The sequence below is a fragment of the Indicator indicator genome, chromosome 1 (assembly GCF_027791375.1).
Source record: "Indicator indicator isolate 239-I01 chromosome 1, UM_Iind_1.1, whole genome shotgun sequence".
NCBI classification, from domain to species: Eukaryota; Metazoa; Chordata; class Aves; order Piciformes; family Indicatoridae; genus Indicator; species Indicator indicator.
This window is the reverse complement of record NC_072010.1, coordinates 8146734-8169702: the sequence shown is the minus strand read 5'-3', so window position 1 is coordinate 8169702 and position 22969 is coordinate 8146734. Positions and strand designations below refer to the sequence as shown.

Below are 22969 nucleotides of genomic sequence, written 5' to 3'. Positions count from 1 at the left end.
AGAATTTTTTGGGTAGACACAAATGTATTGCAATTTGAGAGTTTCCTTCAGCTTGACATTCATGAGGAAAGTCTGTCTACTTCCTCAGGGTACTTCAACTTTTCATGGAAGCCATTTGTCAGTTTCACTGCGGGAGTGCCTCCCACCCTGTCAAATCACTGCTTGCTAAAGGGACATTTGTCATTGAAGTGGAATGTGTCAGAGCCCACAAGAAAGCCAGGGGAGTGGAGATTTACTTTTCTAATGCAATAATAATATCAAACAGATGTCAAATTTCTATAGTTGGAGACCCCTACAGTCAGCAGAAAGGGCTCCTGGACTCATAATAGCCACCTAGTAATGAAATGAGCAGTGTGTCAGAGGCTTCAGAGTTAGCACTTACAGTATTTTGAAATAAAGTCAACTCCTGGGCAATTTTAGAAAGAAAAGCCCTTTTCTGAAACAGCTGGATAGATGCCTGTGTTTTCCTGCTGCCTAGATTACCATTCATTACTCTTTCACTTAAAACACATGAAATGACTGAGCTCTTTAAGAAGGGCTCAGGGCTATGTATTTTGCTCCTCTTGGGAAGCAACTATGTACAAAATTTGGCCCCTTGAGCCTAGCCTATGACTGAGTGAAGCAGCCTGACAAATTGCTGTTTTCTCACAATGAGTAATATGTTCTGTATGCAAAATACACTGCTTCAGTTTTCCCTCTCCTCTGTTACTATGGCAAAGGGCAAGTCAGTCTTACTCTTGAACTGGTAGATTTTTGTAGACTGCACCTAAAGAGTCCAAGGATAACAATTAGAGTAACCCACGGAATTTCTGGAGCTTGCCTTTAGGACCAAACTGAGGTTGCAATCGAAATGTCATGAGAGATGCGTTGTGCTGGACACATTCTCTGGGTTCTGAAGGGCTTTAGCCCAGCATCTGCAGTAACAATGTGCATTAATGCTCATACTCTCTTTCAAAGCTAACTACCACTGGAAATGTCTCTCCTCCTCCTTTTCTTCTAAACTGGTATAGGGAATGGAGACCAGTTTCTTATCTGCCCTATTGGATTTACTCTTTCTGTAGTTTCATCAGCTCTAACAGTTCAGCTTGGTGGCTCCAAGTGGCCATGGGTATTGACAGGTGGCCTGTCCTCACACTCCAGCCTCTGTTTCAAATGGTGACCTCAGCTGCTTGCAGGCTGATGCTGAGCACACAGCCTCAGACTCTACAAGACACAGTTCCACACACCAGCAAAGTGTGTCTCAAAAGCCTCATCAAGCTGTCATAATTTCATTCATCTTTCATTTCCCATCAGTGCTTATTAAGTGGGTGACCAGGGGAACAGAAGCTTTCTATCAACCTGGAAGATCTGGCACAGAAGACATCAGATTAATCTCCCAGTTTCTCAACATGGAAGACGGAAAGCAGCCCCACTGACTGATTTCTCTTTGCCTAATCCCTTCCTGGTACTTTTACCCACAAACATACCAAGTCAGGTACCATGTGCTCTCCAGCAAGTACAGTTTCCTTGAGAACAAGCCTCCTCTGTTGCAGGAGTTTTCCAGGGCCATAGATCACAAATTCACCAGCACCTTTTGGAAACAAAATCACCAGAACAGGTGTCCCCATGTTATTTCTTCAGATGCTGTAGTTAATTGAGCTAATTGATCCTTGAAAGACTGGACTTACGTTTCTGGGTACCACCAACCTCCAGAAAGCCTTTGTGTAATACTGCTAACACCTGAAGTCCCTCTTCGGCACCTGTGTGTCTGTTGGAAGACCTGCACACCATCAGTAGTGCCTGGGCAGGGCTAATAGTATAGGCTGGCTCCAGCCTCCGTGGGAATACCATGTGGATATTCTTCCCCATCTACCTCAGTTGCCATGGCCAAGAAACTCTTGACACCATCCAGAAAGGAGAAATGATGACTATAGGAAGAGCCAGCCTCACTGCCCATTATCCTGGCTTGATGTGAGATGAGCTCATCTGTGGTATGCTTTTAGCCACTGGATGACATTTAAAGTCAAAGAACAATATTTAGGTATATTAGCTTGATTTTCTGCTACTGACGAATGATTGACCTCCAGATGTGCTGCTATGGGATCACTGTGGTAATAGACTTTTGTTACCTTGCCTTCAGATCCTTTGGGATAATGCAGTTACAGATGATGAAAAGCCCTCTGCTCTAGGCTTTCTGTATGTGCTTTTCCACCTGGATTTGCAACAGCTGGTACAGAAGGATATATCACAGAATCACAGAATGTTAGGGGCTGGAAGGGACCTCTAAAGATCATCCAGTCCAACCGCCCTGCCAGAGCAGGGTCACCTATACCAAATCACACCAGGAACTCTTCCAGGCGGGTCTTGAATATCTCCAGAGAGGGAGATTCCACAAACCCCCTGGACAGCCTGTTCCAGTGTTCTGTCACCCTTACAGTGAAAAAATTTTCCTCATGTTTACATGGAACTTCCTATGCCTCAACTTCCACCCTCTCTCGACCTACTAACCACACCCCTTCTAAGACACTCCAGAATGGCATTGGCCTTCTTAGCCACAAGAGCACATTGCTGGCTCATGGTCAATTTTCCATTCAGTAGGACCCCCAGGTCCTTTCCCCCTGGATGTATCTGGAGAAGATCTGTTTGTGTGGAAGGCAAGTGGAGAGGCTCTATTCCTTGTTCTGATTCGGAGAGTAGCTCAAGGCTACGTCTGAGGGTCAGCACTAATAGGGTTGCATCTCCTGCTTACGTCCTGCTCCTAAGAAGTTTTGTACCTTCATATGTCATCTTCTCTTGGACTCACTGCAAGGAGGATATGCCATTTTGCATAAACCCACAAAAATGGTCATAGCAGCCATTAGCACTTGTCTTAGTGCTTGGAAGTCATGAGATAACCTGTGCAGAAGAGTTGTTTGGGGTTTTTTTCTGCTCCAGGGCCTTATAATAAAGGTTGACTCTGATTTTTCAAGATTTTTTTTTGCCAAGAACTTTGTGATTGATCTTGGCTCAATCTTTCCTCGTATCTTGTCTCTAACAGTAGCTCATGACTATAGCCAGGATGCAATCCTTGGCATAACACCAGCTTCCAGTAATGCAAGGTTCAGGGATATCCCACTATCTTTGTGCTTCAAGGGTCGCTTTCCCTGACTTAGCACTCACTGAACCTGCAGCAGGTTGTGTGGCTCAGAGCGTGGTGGCTGTGTTTTTGTTGGCAGAAACCTAGTGAGGCTGCTACCCACCATCAGAAATCATCTGCAGCCTAAGACAGGGAGAGGCAGGCAGCAGGTCCATGATACAGCTCTCTGGCATGGAATTTCTAAACCCAGGACCCAGAATTCCAGATTGTGTATTGCCTACAATACAAAAGGCTACAAGTTTTGGCAAAACTCCATTCTGTTGGCTCAAAGCACTCTCTCTAGCATAAGAGCAACATCATTTTTGTCTCAGTCGTGACAACCATCACAACTGCTACATCTGCTATAACAGTCACAACCTCTGATGTGGATCCTTGGGTCCAACTTTCACCATGCTATGTTTAACCAGGCAGTCAATGAAACTTACTCATCAAATTTCCATTTCAAAACAAGATACAATCATGTTTTCTAACTTATCTCTTTGTCTCTCCTTTTAACAGTACTTGAGTGATATAAATACTACTATTAAGTCACATCATGGTACTGAGTGAGAGTTTGAAGGGGTTTTTCAGTGGATTCAGAACAAGAAGGTTAACTTTTATTTTTATTTACTAGAATTTTGGGTTTTGTCTTTTTTTTTTTTAATGGGAAAACTTGCCTTCCTCTTAGCTATGTGGAAGTCTTAAAAATTAACAGCTTTTTCCAGTGCTAAGGGTAACATCTGTTTGCAGCCTGTAAGCACACAAGTGTTGTAAGCTTTCGTTGTAAACAATGGTGACTTGCCTGGCCCCATGCCTCCAAGTAGTAAACTTGTCTTGTTGTTGTCTCTTTACCTGTTTGGGTTTCTTTTTCTTGGCCAGAAACACATAAAAATATGCAAACAGTGCAGTCCTGCATTAAGATTTCTCATACATGAATGACAGTAGTAAACCTCTAGCCTTCAGGAAATAGTTGTGCCTTTGTGTAACCTGCCTATTGCAAAGAGCTCACCAGTACAGCTGCCACTTGGGCTGTCAGCAGACTCAGAGGTGGGAAGGAACTGGATCTGCAATAGCAAAACTGAGCCTTTGCACCTCTTTTCCATGGGATGAACACAGGTACTTTTTTCCAGTGTTTACTTATTTAAGATTGCTGGTTGTGTCTCTATTTCTAATGTAGATGAAAGCATACCTTGTTTGTTGCCTTGAGCCAGCCTTGGTATCAGATGGGAGAACAGCCTGGTTTTCTCCCTCTCTTGCTTTGAAAACTCAGTTTGCAAAGATCTTGTGGAAACAGTTTGCCTTTTCTCTCTCTGAATACCCCAGTTGGCCTCTTGAGGAGGTACCTGACCAAATCTGTCCCTAAACTGTGGCCAGGAATTGTGTGGCAAACTACTGCTGAGTCTGACCAAAAGCCTGCCAAGGATCAGTGTAACAGTGAGAATTGCCTTGGGACACTGGCCAGATTCAGATTCTAGTGTTGTTTAACATATTGGAGTGGACTGTGGTTTTCCAACCCTGAATACTGATCGTTTGCCAAGCACAAATTTTTTTCTGATGATGGACTCCTTTATGGAAAATTTCTTTTTTCTTGGAAGTCGGAACTTTTTTTTGCTGGTGCATCAAGGATCCCAAGGACGAGGGCAAGAACAATTTGGTTCTTCTCTGCCTGTTTTTATTTAAATAGGAGTTGTAGTGCATCAAAGCAGATTCCTTATATCATGGATGACCAAAAGCTGTGCTATAAATTGCTAAATTCAGACAACGATTGGAGCCTCCTGCCTGTGGTTCTTTCCATAAAGAAACTAGATCTTCTAGAAGGTTTTTGGTTTTCTTTGGGGTTTTTTCATACATTTTGGAATGTTCTATACTTCCTGCTCATGGTGAACAAAAATCCCCTTTTGAAACTGGTTAGCAAAAGCACTGCACAGGTCCTCAGGCCACCCTTGAAGTTCTGACTTGTGCAGTTTTGGTCAGATGCTTCTCAAATGGTAAATGCTGCCTCATGAATTCTTTTCTCACTGACCTCATGGCTTATAATGAGGCTGGATGAACTCAACAAGGTACATACAAATGAGGACGGAAGACCCAAATTGCATAATGAGATTGTTCAGGCAGTTGAAAAGTCTCTTCTATGAAGAAGCTAAAAGAAATGTCATCAGGAATACAGCCCCTCCCTCTTCTGGGATTCACTCTTCTGTTCCACACTTCATGCTCATCCAAGAGAGATCATCCTGTACGTGGGGAAACAGACCTTCCTAACAGCATCTTTCCTGTTAGCACAGCCCAGAGACTCCATGGAGCTGGAACCTAGGTTCTATCCTAGGTTCTATGTGCACTTGCAGCCAAGAAAGCCAACCAGAGCCTGGGCTGCATCAGGAGAAGTGTGGCCAGCAGGCCAAGGGAGGTGATTCTCCCCCTCTACTCAGCTCTGGTGAGACCCCACCTGGAGTACTGCATCCAGTTCTGGAGCCTCTATTACAGGAAGGTTATGGACATGCTGGAAGGTGTCCAGAGAAGGGCCACCAGGATGATCAGAGGGCTGGAGCACCTCTCCTATGAGGACAGACTTAAAGAGTTCAGTCTGGAGAAAAGAAGGCTCCGAGGTGACCTTATTGTGGCCTTCCAGGATCTGAAGGGGGCCTACACGAAAGCTAGGGAGGGACTTTTTAGGCTATCAGGTAGTGATAGGACTAGGGGGAATGGAATAAAGCTAGAAGTGGGGAGATTCAGACTGGACATGAGGAAGAAGTTCTTCCCCATGAGAGTGGTGAGAGCCTGGAATGGGTTGCCCAGGAAGGTGGTTGAGGCTCCATCCCTGGAGGTGTTTAAGGGCAGGCTGGATGAGGCTCTGGCCAGCCTGATGTAGTGTGAGGTGTCCCTGCCCACGGCAGGGGGGTTGGAACTAGATGATCCTTGTGGTCCCTTCCAACCCTGACTGATTCTATGATTCTATGATTCTATCAACATGGATTGATAGTAACAGTACCAGAACAGCAGTAGAATGTTGAATACCGTGTGAATCCTATGCTCTTTTGTTTTCCAGGAAACAGAATCAGTTCTTAATAAAGATTTTGGGATAGTAATATTGTACAATACACTTGTTATATTATACATGTTTAGCTCCTAGAGTCATCCTTCATTAGGGTGACAGTTTTAATTTGCTAGGCAAGATCTGAGGGTCAGATTAAAATGAGTGTATGGGACCATTGTGTAAAACAGTTCCCAGTGAGGCTATTTTACAGGAAGGTTTTTGGCAGGTGTGGGAGAGAAATCCAGAATTCGGTCATTATTATTTATGGCACAGAACCCCAAAATATGCAAATTAATGAGACAGAAATACAAGCGTTACCATGAAAGACTAGTGATTTTTTTTCTTTTTTATGAGAAAGACCTGACAAAGTTCATTTTTCTGTTTCCAGCTCTAGAAAATTGCTAAATTAATTCCAGAGGTGGTAAAGAACAGGGTCCTCAGATGGTGGTCTGGCAGCCAGCAATGAACCAGAAGATATGGGGATGGTGTTAAATAATTACTCTTGTAGTGTCATCAATTATGGGAAAGAAGTGAGGAACCGCTTGTAGAGAGGAATTAAATTCAATATTTTACCTGAAAAAATAGAGCCTGCACACATACAGCCTGCAGCAAAGGATATCAGAGTTTGCACCTGACGTTAATATGCCATATAACAAACCAGTACTGCAGAGTAGGGCTTGTAACTCCAAAAGATTTCATTTTTTGCTGAAAAGTATGAATATATTGTAGTGGTTGACAGGTGGCCCTTCTCTGGACACGTCCAAGTCCTTCGTAAATTGAGGAGCCCAGAACTGGACACAGTACTCAAGGTGTGGCGTAAACAGAGCAGAGTACAGGGGTACAATGACCTCCCTGCTCCTGCTAGCCACACTATTCCTGATGCAGGCCAGGATGCCATTGGCTCTCTTGGCCACCTGGGCACACTGCTGGCTCATGTTCAGCTACTGTCAATCAGTACCCCCAGGTCCCTTTCCACCTGGCTGCTCTCCAGCCACTCCAACCCCAGCCTGTAGCTCTGCATGGAGTTGTTGTGGCCAAAGTGGAGCACCCGGCACTTGGATTTGTTAAATGCCATCATGTTGGACTCTGCCCATCTGTCCAGCCTGTCAAGGTCTCTCTGCAGGGCCCTCCTACCCTCTAACCGATCAACACCTGCTCCCAGCTTGGTGTCATCTGCACATATACTGATAATGGACTCAATCCCCTCATCCAGATCATCAATAAAGATACTGAACAGGATGGGGCCCAGCACTGATCCCTGGGGGACACCACTAGTGACAGGCTGCCAGCTGGATGTGGCACCATTCACCACCACTCTCTGGGCTCGGCCCTCCAGCCAGTTCCTAACCCAGCGCAGAGTGCTGCTGTCCAAGCCACAGGCTGACAGCTTGGCCAGGAGTTTGCTGTGGGGGACAGTGTCAAAGGCCTTGATGAAGTCCAGGTAGACTACATCCACAGCCTTTCCTACGTCCACCAGGCTGGTTACCTGATCATAGAAGGAGATCAGGTTGGTGAGGCAGGACCTGCCCTTCCTAAATCCCATGTTGGCTGGACCTGATCCCTTGGCCATCCTTCAGGTGTGTAGTGATTGCCCCCAAGATTGCTCCATAATTTTCCCTGGCACTGAGGTCATGCTGACAGGCCTGTAGTTTCCAGGTTCATCCATCCGGCCCTTCTTAAGAGCTCCTGTTTGAAGTAGGTCCAACCCTCCTGGACCCCTTTGTTCTTAAGGGCTGCAACCCACAGTACTTTCCTAATAAGTTGCTTAAACAAGCTGAAGTTTGCCCTCTGGAAGTCCAAGGTCAGGGTTCTGTTACTGCTTCTCCCTGTTTCCCTGGATATTGAAAACTCCACTATCTCATGATCGCTGAACCCTAGACAGCCTCCTACCATCACATCTCCCACCAGCCCTTCTCTATTTGAGAATAGAAGATCAAGCAGAGCCTGACCCCTGGTAGGCTCACTTAACTGCATCAGAAAGCTGTCCTCCATACACTCTAGGAACCTTCTGGACTGCCTCCTCTCTGTTGAATTAAGTTCCCAGCAGATGTCTGGTAGGTTAAAGTCCCCCACAAGGACAAGATCTGATGATCTTGAGACACCTTCTAGTTGCTTATAGAATATTTCATCTGCTTCCTCATCCTGGTTGGGTGGTCTATAACAGACTCCAACCAGGATGTCAGTTTTGTTAGGCCTCCCTCTGATTTTAACCCATAGGCACTCAATCCTTTCATCTGCAACCTCAAGTTCTGAGGCATCAAGAGATTCCCTAATGTACAGGGCCACCCCTCCTCCTCTTCTCCCTCGCCTGTCTCTCCTGAAGAGCTTGTAACCCCCAAGTGCAGTACTCCAATTATGTGACTCGTCCCACCATGTTTCTGTAATGGCAATTATATCATAGTCTTCCTGGTGGACCAAGACTTGCAGTTCCTCTTGTTTGTTACCCATACTGTGTGCATTGGTGTGCATGCACTTCAGCTGGGCTGTTGATTTCTCAATTAACCCTAATTTCTGTCCTACTCTCTCCTCTCCAGGGAGACTGATTTCCTCACCCACCCCCTTCAGACCTAGTTTAAAGCCCTCCCAATGAGCCCTGCCAACTCCAACGCTAGTACCCTCTTGCCCTTTCTAGATAAATTCACCCCATCAAGGTCCAGCAGGTCAGATGCAGTAAAAGTTGCCCCTTGATCAAAGAACCCAAAATTCTGTTGCTGGCACCATCCCTTGAGCCAATTGTTGATGGTGTGGGTTCTTCTGTTCCTCTCAGTGTACACCCCTGCCACTGAGGGAACTGAGCAGAACACCACTTGAGCTCCTGCCCCTTCAATCAATTGTCCAAAGGCCTTGAATTCCTTTTTAGTCATCCTGGTGCCCTTCTTATCAACCTCGTCACTTCCAGCCTGGATTACTAGCAATGGGTAATAGTCAGTGGGCTGGATCAGCTTTGGGAGTCTCCTTGTGGTGTCCCTTATCCAGACCCCACGTAGGCTGCAGACTTCCTATGGGATGGGTCAGGGCGACATATGGGTCCCTCTGTTCCCCTCAGGAGAAAGTCTCCAACAACTGTAACCCTTCTCTTTATGGTGCTAGTCCTTGTGGTTGGTGGTTTTACCTTAGGTATATCTTTAGGTGGTTCCTCTTCAGCCCTCTAATCCACATTGCCCTTGGCCTGCAGGGCTTCATACTTATTGTGCAAGGGCAACGGGGGAGGGGAAGAGGGCTGGGATGGGTTCCCCTTGCTTCCCCTGACAGGGACCTGTGTCTATCCCTCCCTGTTTCTGGGGACGCCTCCCTCAACAGGGGAGGTCTGCAAAGCCTGCTCCCAGATGTCTAACTCCCTTTCACATTCCCATATAGTCCTGAGCCTTGCTACTTCATCCTTTAGCTCAGTGACTTCATCCTTAAACTCAGCCACCAGATTGAGGAGAAAATTCACCTGGTCACACCTGACGCAGGTGTTGTCTCCTTCATCCTCCATTCCAAGTGCCAGACTCCAGCACTCTCTGCAGTTAGCAGCCTGGACACCTGCGTGCTTATACACCAACTCTGTCTGGGTAATAAGATATGTAAAGGGAGTGGAAAAAATCCCAGTCTGTGCTGCATTTTCTTGGCTGAATTCCAGTACAAGTATCAGCTCTTTGACCACCCTTTCACTCTGCAGTAACAAGTATTCTCCACCTTCTCTCCTAAACCAGGGATTTTTTAGCATTGTAGTGCATTAAAGCACTTCTGTGCTCCAGACTCAAGCTGGCCATGTTTTACATTTGGATGCTACCCAAATACTTTGTAGAGTGCTCTGAATTCCTTTGGGATGAAACAGGTTACACAAATCTTGAGTTACTGTGCTGTGGAGGAATGACAGTAGATCTGACTCATCAGGTTGATACTTACAAGGATATTACTGCTAATGGCCCCAGCAGTTGTATTGTTCATATCCCTCTCGAAGTGTAACCTCTGGCTAGTCACATTATTGTAGAATGGAGCACTGTAGGCAATCACCAAAGTACTGTTAGGAAAGAGCAGCAGGCATTAACTGCTGGATTTCTAAGATAGCTCAGTGTATCCACTACCTAATTCATGTTTAATTTCACTGACTTTGAGCAGCACAAGTTCTTTGAAGTCCTTTCAATACATTAGTAAGGCAGGTAGTCTTTGAGGACTAGGGTTTGAACATCATCCAGAGATTTCCATCTTTAGTTGTGACTCTTAAATATTTTTTCTTTCATTTAAAGCACCAGGTCTTAGGGTCTTGCCATGATCACTCTAGAACTTTAGTTCTCATATTATGCAAAGACTCATGTAGGCTCAAGAATGTGGCTTACACTTTAAAAGGCTAAGTGAACATATTGCAGATAAAAAGACAATAAATCTTCATAAAATACCTCAGTGTAAAGATTTTTCATTCCAGCACTGTTCCATGATACTGAGGGGGATGAAGATAAATGAAAAGTTTATGGACCACCATGCTTTGAAGAGTTTATGGGCCACCATACTTTCCTTGTGCTCTGCTTAATAAAAAAAAAATTGTCAAAGACAAAAATAGACAGGAGTAGCTGCACTGTCTCATGTTGCAGGCTGGAAATGTAAAGTGAGGAAAAAAGTCTGTAAAGTGAGGAAAGAAGTCCGTGCTCACAGAGAAAAAAGTGCTCAGGTTGATACTCTTGCAAATTTGAGTCTGTAGTCAAGGCAACCCACCCACCTACCCGTATGCTCTTTGGAGAGCTGGTCACACATACATTAATGCTGTCTGAGATCACTGGTTTTATTAAGCAAGACAGTAATGTCACTTCCTCAGTGATGCAAATAATAAAATTGGTGTTACGGGAAAGTTTCTGTATCAACAGAGGCTGCTTAAAGCTTTGCTAATTCTTTGCAACCTGACCTGGAATATTTCCAGGGATGGGACATCTCTGGCAATCTGTTCCAGTGTTTCACTACCCTTCACTGTAAAAAATTTCTTCTTTATATATAGTTTGAATCTCCCCTCTCAGATTAAAACCACTGTCCCTTGTACTGTTGCAACAGGCCCTGCTAAAAAATCTGTCCCCATCCTGATGCTTCTCTAACAGCAAGCACAGAGAATGTGAATCAAGTTCCAACCCTCTTGCCTTTTTGAGACCAGAGAGTTTATGAAGTGAGAGTTTCTCATGACGGACAAATAAAGGAGCACAATGCATGTGGTTATCATTGTCTCCTTGCTGACAGACTTACTAGAAATTGAAATAATAATAAAAAATGCAGGGCCTGACTGCCCACGCTGTGAGTGCCAAGAAAAGAGCTTGTCATGACAGGAGCCACGGTTCTCAAATGGAGCATGTTTTATTCTGTATCAGTTTCTAGTTTAAAGCAGGGATGCCCCCAACCTCTAATTTCAGTGGCAAAAGAAGAAAATCCAAATAAGAGGTATGTAATGTGACGCTGCCTCTGCGTTGCTTACAGTCCCAGAAGAGGCTCAGGTCTCTAACACAGTGCAACTATTTAGAACCTTTTCAGCTGCCTGCAGCCCAGTGGTTGCTAATAGTTGCATTATTCATTCCCTGAGTGTCTCCCACTGCCCTATCACATTTATGTGAGAGAAAAGATTACTTGTAACCTTTTTAGATATTAATCACAAAGCTTTAATGCAGCCTAGAGTTAATCAAAGTGCTGAAAGTGTACAGATACAGAGCGGTCTGACTATTGGCTGGTTTTTAGAAACTACATACTTGCCCTGATATTAATGGATCATTTTATAAAGTTTGCAATTATTTCCTGTCATTTGACTCTACAGGTCACTAGCCGACACTGTGTGCTGGTTTCCTGCAAAGCAACTCAGTGGAGAGGAATGTTTCTGAAGCACAAAAATGTTCTATATGAGATCACACCGTAAAGCACTTGGTCCCTTGGATCATACAAGCAGGGTTTTTTTTCTCATCTCTTGGTCTCCTACAGTTGAAATGAGCACTTGGTGATGTCTCTTTAATGGATGTTTCCTTGGAAGTCAGATATTCTGTATTGCACCATGACAGTTGAAATATTCAATACAAAAGAGCATCTTCTTCACTTTGAGAAGCTCCTTAGTAAATACACCGCTGAAAATTTGACATACCAACAGTCCAAAGATGAAGATAGATAGATAAATGCACATATTAATTGAGGCTCTTGAATTACAAATACAATTTATTCTTAGATACTCCACATTTCTGAGTGTGTGGACCTTGGGAAGGGTGTGATCCTCTCAGTTGTTACTCTGGTGCATTTCTCTTACGATATGTTTATCTCTGCACTAGAATTCTAGCTACATTGTCCTGGTGAAAGAAGTCCATAACATCTAATGTTGTGGAAAGACTTTCATCCATTTTTATTTACAGGTATTTTTGTTTGCAGGTATGGCATGAATTGTCTGATCCAGTTTGAAGATTTTGCCAATGCCAACGCTTTTCGTCTCCTCGATAAATACCGCAACAGATATTGTACGTTCAATGATGATATTCAAGGTAAGTACTGTTATTAAAATGCAAATTTAACCTTCTCCTTGTCATGAGGAAAGATGATGAAGATTACGAGATTATTTATTATACAATACTCAGATGTCTGATAAATTTTAGAGTTTACACACAAGCACTTAAAAATGGAAAGCACAGCCATCTAATCTGGAAACTGAGTCTCCATTGTTTTTAGGGATTTATTTGTTCTCTACAGAAATATTGTTCAAGGGAGAAAATTGACCATCTGCTTGAGATTATTAAGGTAATTTAGGGAGTTCCATTAATTTTCTATAATTTAGCTAAAACAATAATGACGTCTTAACAGTTATGCAAGACTTTCTGTTTCCAGAAGCCAGGTGGTCATTAACTGATCCTGCAAATGTCCCTCTATTGTTATCCTTATTACATGCACAAATGAAAAGGTAAACCTGCTTCTTTCCTCTCCATGGATGCTAATTCCACTGTAATCTGAGAACAGATATGCTCTCCCCTAGGGTGGTTAACATAACTCTTCCAGTGCCAAAGAGAAATGACAGCAGCAAAGCTGAGGTTATTTACCAGCATGTCCCCCAGGTCCTGTGAGACTCAGTAGTCAGCAGAACTGCTCAAATGAGATGAGGGATGCAAGCTGCATCCTGGTAGCATCCTAGTCTTATGATGACTTTGCTATAAAGCATTGGAAGGGCTGTTTGCCTATTCAAGAGGGGCAGGATCTTCCCAAGTGATTATAAATAACCAGTTCTTCTCCTGTGAGTCTCTTCATCTTTTCTTTTTCTGTCTAGTCATGCTTGCAACATGCAGAATTTTCCAAGGTTTGTTGATTTAGTTATTTGCAGTTGGTTGGGCTTATCTTCACTCGTACTTGAAACAGACTGAAAGAAATGACAGTCACATTTTTCACGCAATACTGGCTCTTTGGGGAACAAACTTTCCAGCACTATTTCTGCATCTGCTGCCCTTCTAGCAGTATTAGGCAGTGTGTGTAAAGAGCTTGTTCATATGTGCCATGACATAAGAAGGAGTAATACCCTGAATTGTGGGAATATGTTTGGTGTGACAGGATGCACTGTCCTGCTCAAGGACTGAAGGGTTTAAAAGCAGACAGGCTTAAGGCATTTCAGAGGTGAGATTCTTCTGTACAAAGAAGACTCATTAGGTGTCCTTGCCACCTACAAAAGCTTTCAGTGGAGAGAGGAACACTGGAAAATGAGATACATTTTTGAATGGAAGTTTTGAATGGAGGAACCAAGAACTCAAAGTTTTCTAGAAGTGGACAGGTGAAGCCTATACTAAGAAGCCAATGATGTGAAAATGTATTTCAGATAAGTTTCTCTGCAAGTGGAAGAAGAGTCATCAATTGAAAGGAAAAGAGGCCAGGTGATGCGTGGGCGTGGAGGCTTTCTTGAGGGAACTTGAATGGATCAGAATGGTTTCTTGGTGAATTGGAATGGTTTCTAAGACAGAGAGAAGAGAAAGAGGATATTAAAGCAAAATTCAACATTCTGAGTGGGAGGCAGGAGACTATTTTACAGTGTGTTTTTGGCCATAGTTGAATGCCTCAGATGGTTCCTGGAAATTACTTCCCTGGAGAGGCAAACCACATCTAGGAGGAAGCTGTAAAATAGCATTACTATAAAATGGACCTTGTATGCTTTTCCCCAGTTAGATGTCTCTCTCAGTGCATGGGAGATGTCAAGTCCTTGCAAATTGCACAAAGTTCCACCTGTGAAAACAACATGATTATACCTCTTACTGAACTCCCTTAAATTCTCAGATAAAGCATCTAGCTAGCACTGGTTTCACAGTTGTAGATAAGTAAAGAAATCCTGCTGGTCTTTTGCACAGGCAAGGGATGAGGCAAGGGAAGCGAGTCACCATTTCAGGCTTTTTTATGTAACTGTTAGAAAGCAAAAGGGATTGCAAGCCCAGGTCATAATCAGGAATGAGTTTTGGAGACCTTTGGGAAGCTGATGGAACTTGTATCTGCTCAGTTAATTCTGTCTTAGAGTCATGTCAGATACTGAGTTTAAGCTGGGATGAGTAGTCTGATTTACCCACCCTTTTCTATCCCAGATGACATGAGAAACGTAGAAAGTGCCATTTTCTCGCTTACACCTTCCTGTTCTTTGGGTTTGCCTCAGGCTTTCTTTTTTCTAACACGCTGGTGTTTCATGATTCACCTACTTTTAAAAAGTGGGAGAGAGTTCAATGCAAATTGTCTTAAATGATCGATGAAAATCATACAGGCTTGTCTAAGCAACCCTGATTTGTTCTACTCCAATCAGGCAGCAACAGACCTCCTGAAGCCTGAATTATCCCAGCTTCTGAGATGGAGTTGTTTCAAGTGTATTGATTTAAAAACGCATCTGAGGCACAAACAGTGCAAATTAGGTCAGGCCTGAGCCACTCATGAAAACTCATTGTCCCTGGGTTAGTGAGACCCTGAACACCATGTGCCTACACACACGGATGTGGGAAGAAAGTATAAATTACTCCAGTTAGTCTCCCTTGGGCCTCACTCTTGGTGCCTCAGGGCCTACATGAACTGAAAGCAGTCTAAAATATTAATGCCTGCCTTTTGGGTTTTTTTGTCATACAAATTACAGTATTGCCAAATCCATCCTAACCAATCAGAATTATAGTGACTCAGACTCCTTCCAGTTTTAGCCAGCCTGGTGACACTGAGTGGGACACCTGCCAGGTACCACAAACTGGGATGAGGTGATCGCTCTTATTCTGAAAGCCATTAGCCTGGGAGCTAGCAGGAGCTGGCTCGAAGTGCTCATCCCATAGGAGCTCCCCATTAAGGGAGTGCTTCTCCTTCCTCTATGGGGGTGATGACATCAGTCCTTTCCCAGCTCTGTCTGAGTTCATGCAAGGGGCAACAGCTTCAGTTTCAGCTCTAGGGGAGAAAATTGATTGTCACTTCTTCCTTTTTCCCAGTAAAATACCAGGGCAGACAGTGAAGCGGGCATGTGAAATTGGAGGGACCTGAGAAAGCTTTAGATCCTGCTCTTTCTCTTACTTCTGTAACTTTGCTCCTCTTAATTGTGCACAGTGATAAACAGAAAGTAAGACAACTGAAGGTCTTAGAGAGGTGTCAAGGCTTGTGAATGACTGAGAAAGGCATTTCTGGCTTCCTACTTCCTACAAGAAAATGTGTAAAATCACTGAAGAGGTTAGTTTGGAAGGGGCATCTGAACATCACCCACCCCCACTCAAATAAAAAGTGATTTCAAACTTAGATCCAACTCTGACATTTTAGTGACAAGTGGTGGCCCTCAGGGGTTCACATGGGAAGAGTGATGTTGAATATCTTCATCAGTGCCATAGGCAATGGAATCAAGTGAACTCTCTGCAAGTTTTCAGACAGCACCAAGCTCAGTGGTTGACATGCCAGAGGGACAGGATGTCATCCAAAAGGACCAGGACGAGCTGGAGAAGAGGGCCCATGTGAACTTCATGAGGTTCAACAAGGTCAAGTGCAGGGTCCTGTACCTGGGTCAGGGCAATCCTCATTATCAATAGAAGCTGGGGGAGGATGTGATAAAGAGTAGCCCTGTGGAGAAAGACTTAGGGATACTGGTGAATGAAGAGCTAGACATGAGTCAACAATGTGCACTTGCAGACCAGAAAGCCACCTGTCTCCTGGGCTGCTTCAAAAGAAGCATGACCGGAAGTTTGAGGGAGGTGATTCTACCCCTCTGCTCCACCCTGGTGACAACTGTGTCCAGCTCTGGAGTCCTCAGCACAAGAAGGATATGAACTTGTGTGAGTCTAGTGGAAAAAATTGATCAGAGGGCTGGAGTACCTGTCTGTGAGGTGAGACTGAGATAATTGAGGTTGTTCAGCCTGGAGGAGAAAAGAAGGCTCTGAGGACACCTTATTGTGACCTTTCAGTATTTAAAGGGGCCTATAAGAAAGATGGGGACAGTTCTTAGCAAGGCATGTTGCAACAAGACCAGGGGTAATGGCTTTAAACTAAAAGAGGGGAGAGTTACACTAGATATAGGGAAGACATTTTTTACGATGAGGATGGTGATACACTGGCACAGGTTGTCCAGTGAGGTGGTAGATGTGCCATCCCTAGAAATATTCTAGGGCAGGTTGGACAAGGCTCTGGGCAAACTGCTCTGGTTGAAGATGCTTACTGCAGGGGAATTGGACTAGATGATCTTTAAAGGGCCCTTCCAACCCAAACCATTCTATGATCCTAACTAGGGTTCTGTGAGCACATGCCTCCCTGTCTTTGTATGATTCCAACACAGCCTTCAAAGATGTGCACTGAATAACCAACAAATCAGCAGCAGTTTGTGCCTGGGTTAAGCAAAAGTGGCATCAGATACATCAACCTGTGATTGGAATTTGACATGGCTCGCAGAGCTGAAATATTTATGCTGCATTAGAAAGCTTTTGATATTATTGTTCAGTTATCTGATCAGGCATAACAAAAATGTTATTCAGTATGAGAATGGTAGAACACAAGGACAATTTGTGCAGAAAAGCTTTGGGACTTTTATCCTTTGAGAAGGCCCTGAGCAATCTAATCTCATTTTGAACCTAGCCCCACTTTGAGCAGACACAGGGCAAGATGGTCTACAGGCATCTCTTCCAACCTTATTTTTTTCTATTAAAAGTTTGTTCTCCTGGTCGATCAGCATGTTATCCTCCATATTCACATATCAAATGTGAGTTCTTCAGGTGCAGGTTACTTATTCAGTACTGAAACAGGGCAGGTTTAGACTGGACATTAGGAAGATTTTTTTCATGGAAAGAGTGTCAGGCATTGGAATGGGGTGCCCACAGAGGTGATTGAGTCACCAACCCTGGATGTGTTTAAAAGTCATTTGGATGTGGTGCTTGGGGATATGGTGTAGGGGTGAAATTTATAGAGTAGGGTTATCAGCTGGACTTGATGATCCCAAGGGACTTTTCCAACCTGAATGTTTCTGTGATTCTGTGAAACAGCAGAAGTTGTTCTGCAATGTTTGTCAGAGTTGCAGAAAAATGAAGACACCTCTGCTGGTCAATATTCAAGGATCACCTTCTGCGTGGCCAGGAGCAAAGTATCCCCACAAAGAGGAAAGCAGGAAAGAAAGCTAGAAGACCTGCCTGGCTGAGCAAGGAGATCCTGGACATGCTGTCACACAAAAAGAAACTTTACAAGGAGTGGAAGAAAGGACAGCGAGAAGGGGAGGCATATAAGGAAGCTGCCCAAGCAGCAAGAAACCTAGATAGAAAAACTAAAATTTAGTTAGAATTAAATCTAGCCAGGAAGATCAAGGGGAACAGTAAAAATTTCTATAGGTATATTAATGGTAAAAAGAAGACTAGGGAAGGTGTGGACCCCCTCAGAAAGGAAACAGGGGAGATGGTGACAAGTGACATGGAGAAGGCTGAGGTTCTCAATGCCTCCTTTACCTCAGTCTTCACTGGCAAGGGCTCCAGCCACACTCCCAGAGTAATAGAAGATAATGGCAGGGGCTGGAAGAAGGAACTGCTCATTGTGAGTGAAGATCAGGTTCGAGACCATCTGAAGAACCTGAAAGTGTTCTCAAGTCCATGGAACCCAATGAGATACACCCAGTGGTGCTGAGGGAACTGGCGGATGAAGTTGTTAAACCACTCTGTTATATTCCAAAAGTCATAGCAGTCTGGTGAAGTCCCCACTGACTGGAAAAGGGGAAACATAATTCCCATTTTCAAAAATGGAAAGAAGGATGACCCAGGGAACTATAGACCAGTCAGTCTCACCTCTCTGCCCAGTAAGATCATGGAGCAGATCCTCCTGTAGGCACTGCTGAGGCAGAAGAATAACGAAGAGGTGATTGGGTACAATCAGCACGACTTCACCAAGGGCAAATCCTGCCTGACAAACCTGGTGTCCTTCTATGACAAGGTCACAGCATTAATAGATGAAGGCTAAGCAACTGATGTCATTTACCTGGACCTGAACAAAGCCTTTGACACTGTCGCAACACCACATCCTGGTCTCCAAGCTGGTGCAGTCTGGTTTTGATGGATGGACCATTCAGTGGATAAAGAACTGGCTTGATGGCTGCACCCAAAGAGTGGCTGTCAATAGGTCCATGTCCAGGTGGAGGCCAGTGACAGAGTCCCTCAGGGATCAGTGCTACTTTTGCAGCTATGAAACATCTTTGTTGGCGACATGGACAGAGGCATTGAGTGCACCCTCAGCAAGTTTGCTGATGACACCAAGCTGTGTGGTGCAGCAGACATGCTGGAGGGAAGGGATGCCATCCAGAGGGACCTTGACAGGCTGGAGAGGTGGGCACAAGCCAACCTCAGGAGGTTCAACAAGACCAAATGCAAGGTCCTGCATCTGGGTCGGGGCAATCCCAAGCACAAATACAGTCTGGGCAGTGACTGGCTGGAGAACAGCCCTGAAGAAAGGGACTTGAGGGTGCTGGTGGATGAGAAGCTCAACATGAGCCACCAGTGTGGACTTGCAGCCTGGAAAGCCAATCACATCCTGGGCTGCATCAGGAGAAGCATAGCCAGAAGGTCGAGGGAGATGAATCTCCCCCTCTGCTCCACTCTGGTGAGACCCCACCTGGAGTACTGCGTCCAGTTCTGGAGCCCCTATTACAAGAGGGATCTGGACATGCTGGAACATGTCCAGAGAAGGGCCACCAGAAGTTTTACACCATGAGGGTGGTGAGACACTGGAACAGGCTGCCCATGGAGGTGGTAGAAGCCCCACCCCTTGAGGTTTCTAGGCCAGGCTGGATGTGGCTCTGAGCAACCTGATCTAGTGTGAAGTGTCCCTGTCCATGGCAGGGGGTTGGAACTAGATGATCCTTGAGGTCCCTTCCAACTCTAACAATGCAATGATTCTATGATTCTAACAACTTTAATTAATTGTATCTGATCATGTCATTCAAAAGCCTTTCACATATATGGGCAGGGCAGAAAGAATAGTGCACAGAAGCACAAGTCTACTGTCTCCTGGCTCTGGGCATCTTTAACGGTCTTTTAAAACGGGACTTGCTATGACATCAAAGAACCACCAATCACTGTTTCAGATTTATCTCTATCCAGTTCGAGACACTCTAAACAGATGGAATTTCTAAAACCCTGAACAACTACACTGTGCAGATGAAACTTTTTCAAGGCACTTTTGGAAGGGAAACCCCAAATCACTATCCACGTTAAAAATACCCATCCTTTTAGGTTTCCACAGTCCCTCCACATCTAAAGTAGTCTTCTATAGACGATTCACAGGGGGTCCTCACTTTTGTAGAACCTCTCTGAGTCTTTTCCCAGCTATTAGAGAAATTATTCCACTTTGTTGTTGGATGTGTGACTTCTGATGAGCCTCAAAATATCTCGTGACCCACCAACCACCTTTTCTCCTTATCCTAGCAGATAACCTTTCCAATAAGCTTTCCAGGACACTTCAGGAGGCAGTGTTTCAGCCTGAAGGAATACTGCTCCCAGACCTCAGCTGAGGCTGGGAACGAGCTGACAGCAGTGCCACAAATCTGAGCAGCTTCAAACATTTGAACAAGTTAGAAATCACTCATGTGCAGACGTGGCCTGTATTGCAGGCACGTTTCCATGTGCTGTGAGAAGCAGGCAAAGTTAGCTTTTGGCTCAGCATTAACTAATTTCAGCAGATTAAAATGGTACAGTATCTTACTTTGTTGTTTCAGCTGGAGTGGAAAATGCATCAGTAATTATCACAGGAAACTAAGAGGAGGGGGGAGCACAATAGGAAGGGAGTTCTGGACATACCCTGCTGCAGAACAAAGCAGGCTATGTCCTGCCAGGCAACTCCTGAGCAGCACGCTTTCCCTGTGGGGATTTACCCAGCCTGAAGATAGAAGTGGAGATGTTCTCAGTTCTCTACCAGTCACCATTATTAGGCAACCTGCTGTGCCCTGCAGCAGAAGAGGCTCCTGTGTTTTCCCTTGGTGCTACTACATGTAACTATTTAAGGCCCAGCTCCTAGGCTTGTGTCTAAATCACACACTGACTGCTGAACAAGCCAGGTCAGAACAGTATGGACTCCTGGGTGTAAATGACCCTTATTGTCTTGGGCTTAATGGTGCAGGGACCTAAAGATGTGGCCTGTACCTTCTGTCATTTTGGGGATTGTAACATTTGGTCTGCTTTTCTCTCCTGCTTTTCTTGTTCTGTTTCTCTTCTTCACTGGCCATTGCAAACTCCTCCTTTGCCATCAACAACAGCATACATCACCTCTGGTTTAAGCTCTCTGCGATCTGCAAGTCCAGGCTAAGGAGGCAAAATGAACAGAGAAACAGGGCTATGCTCTGACCTGGTTTAGCTTGTTGATATAAAAAACATCCACAGGGTCTCCAGTGCTGCAATGGGGACAAGGATGCTTTCTTGCAAAGTTCTGGCAGCTGCCTGGTAGCCTCTGTCTTCATGGACCAGATCGTCCAGTCTGCATGTGGGTACAGCCTGTGCCCTGGCTGGCACTCTGCACAGGAGGAGTGTGGGCAGTGCTGCAGGTCAGCACTGCACTGTATAGTTCAAGCACTTCACAGTGGACATCTAGAGATGACCTGCAATTAGGCATAGGCATCTAGTTTAAGATAAGCTCTGCATATTCATTATCAGACAGCTCTTCACCTCTTTGTCTTATCACACTAGCCTGCAGCCATGAAGGTGAAAACCTTGAGCTGCTCCAGCAGTTTTTTGCTTCAGCTTTGTTGTGTTTGACTTTTGGTTATGTATGTGAAGTGGATCTGGACAAGCTCCACTCTGCTTTCCAGTAACAGGCAGAACTGTTGCAGGGAGTTAATGTGAACCAGTATTTGGAAAAGCCCTATGCTTCCTCTGCATCCATAAATTTAGATGTGTTTTCTTGGCTGCCCTTTGCTTTAGCTGTCAAATTGGTGTTTGCTGTTCCCTGGGCCCTCATCTTGGCATAGTTTTGATGGGGTAAAGGATAAGCAGGTGGGACAAGGGTCAAAAATAAAAGCTGAGGCTGAATTTGGCCATCTCTTCCACCAGCACACAGTGGACAAAGGAGAATCACTCACATGAGTGTTTTATGAAGAAATGGGCAGTGGTGTGGCTGTGTGCTCACCCTGCTGCTGCTATCAGAAGCATGGTGGTTATGCTCTGCACCACTCAGCCAGTGCCTGGAGCTAGGTGACAGGGCACTGACAGCTCTCAGAATGGGGGGACTCTTGTTCCCAAGCACTTGCAGGGTCCTTTCTTGCCCTTATGCTCCCTGCTTAGCCACTGGCTGGTGTCACACATGGGACAACCCTGACATTGGCACTGAGCAGCACCTTCACTGTCACACTCATGCCAGCACTGCCTGTAACTCCGTGTGCAAGGCTTCATTACCCCTCTGTCTTCTCTTCCTGAACTGAAGGCAGAGTAAAGTCCCTGAATATGGATACCTTTGAGGTGCAGCCTTTCCCATCTTCAAGGGTCCTGAAGCTGCAGAGCTATTTCTCTCCCCTGGTTTTGCTCCAGCGTAGCTCCACTGACATCTACTGGGGTTTGTCCTTACTGTAGTGCAAATGGAACATCAGCATCAGAGGGGGTTTCTGTAATGTTTTACAAAATTCTGCGTGTTCCTGAGCGTCAGAGATTAATTCCTAAGGGGATGGTCATTTTTCTGAGTGCACCTTAGCTTTCTTACTAGTTCTGTTGCGCTGGGATGCCTAGAGAGGCTCCTGAGGTCTGCTTGCTATTTTGTGATACTTTGTTGAGTGTTCACTTTGAGTCTGGGACAGACAGGATGATTTGTGAGAATTTTCCTTTCTTGTCTTTGTGCCTCTCCGTATCTCACCTCAGATACAGACCAGCCAAGCTGGCTCTTGCTAATTACTTATGGAAGTAGTTAGCTGTCATAGCAGTATTTAATCTGTTTGGAAACAGATGGACCAACGTGTTAAAGGGTAGTTGTTTTTTTCATGCTGCAACTCATGGTGAGGAGTGTCCCATTCCCTCTTGTCTCATGTTGTGTTTTTTTCCAGAACTGAAGCACAATGATTAACCATTCCTTACATGAACCAGTTGTGAGCTCTCCTCCATAGAGATGCTCTATATTCCATGCTCAGAAATTGTAACTATCAAAGAAAAATGCTGAGCTGAGGCCAAGGTACAGTAACTTTGTTACTTGAGTAATGAGGGTGAGATGCAGTAGGGAAGACATGGAACCATTACAGAGTCACTGGAGAGCGAGGAGGAAGGTTAGGAATGGCAGAGTTGAACAGAGTCCTGCTGTTAGTCAGAGCTGCAGTGCAAGTGCAAGGGGGTGAGTAATGGCACACCCAGTCCCACAGGTCTCCACTCTGCAAAATGCGCACTGCTCTGCACACTGAATCCAAGCACCCTTTCTTTTCACACTCCCTACTTCTCAAATTTCTA

The 22969-nt window shown here is 44.8% G+C and overlaps 1 protein-coding gene across 1 annotated transcript in view; it reads left to right on the top strand.

Moving 5' to 3' along the window:
* ME3 (malic enzyme 3) overlaps nt 1-22969 on the top strand; it is a 141976-nt gene that overhangs the window by 108479 nt on the left and 10528 nt on the right. Inside the window, exon 7 of the mRNA XM_054381086.1 lies at nt 12492-12601. Coding sequence (XP_054237061.1) covers nt 12492-12601 — 110 coding nt within the window. The remainder of the gene's footprint in view (nt 1-12491; nt 12602-22969) is intronic.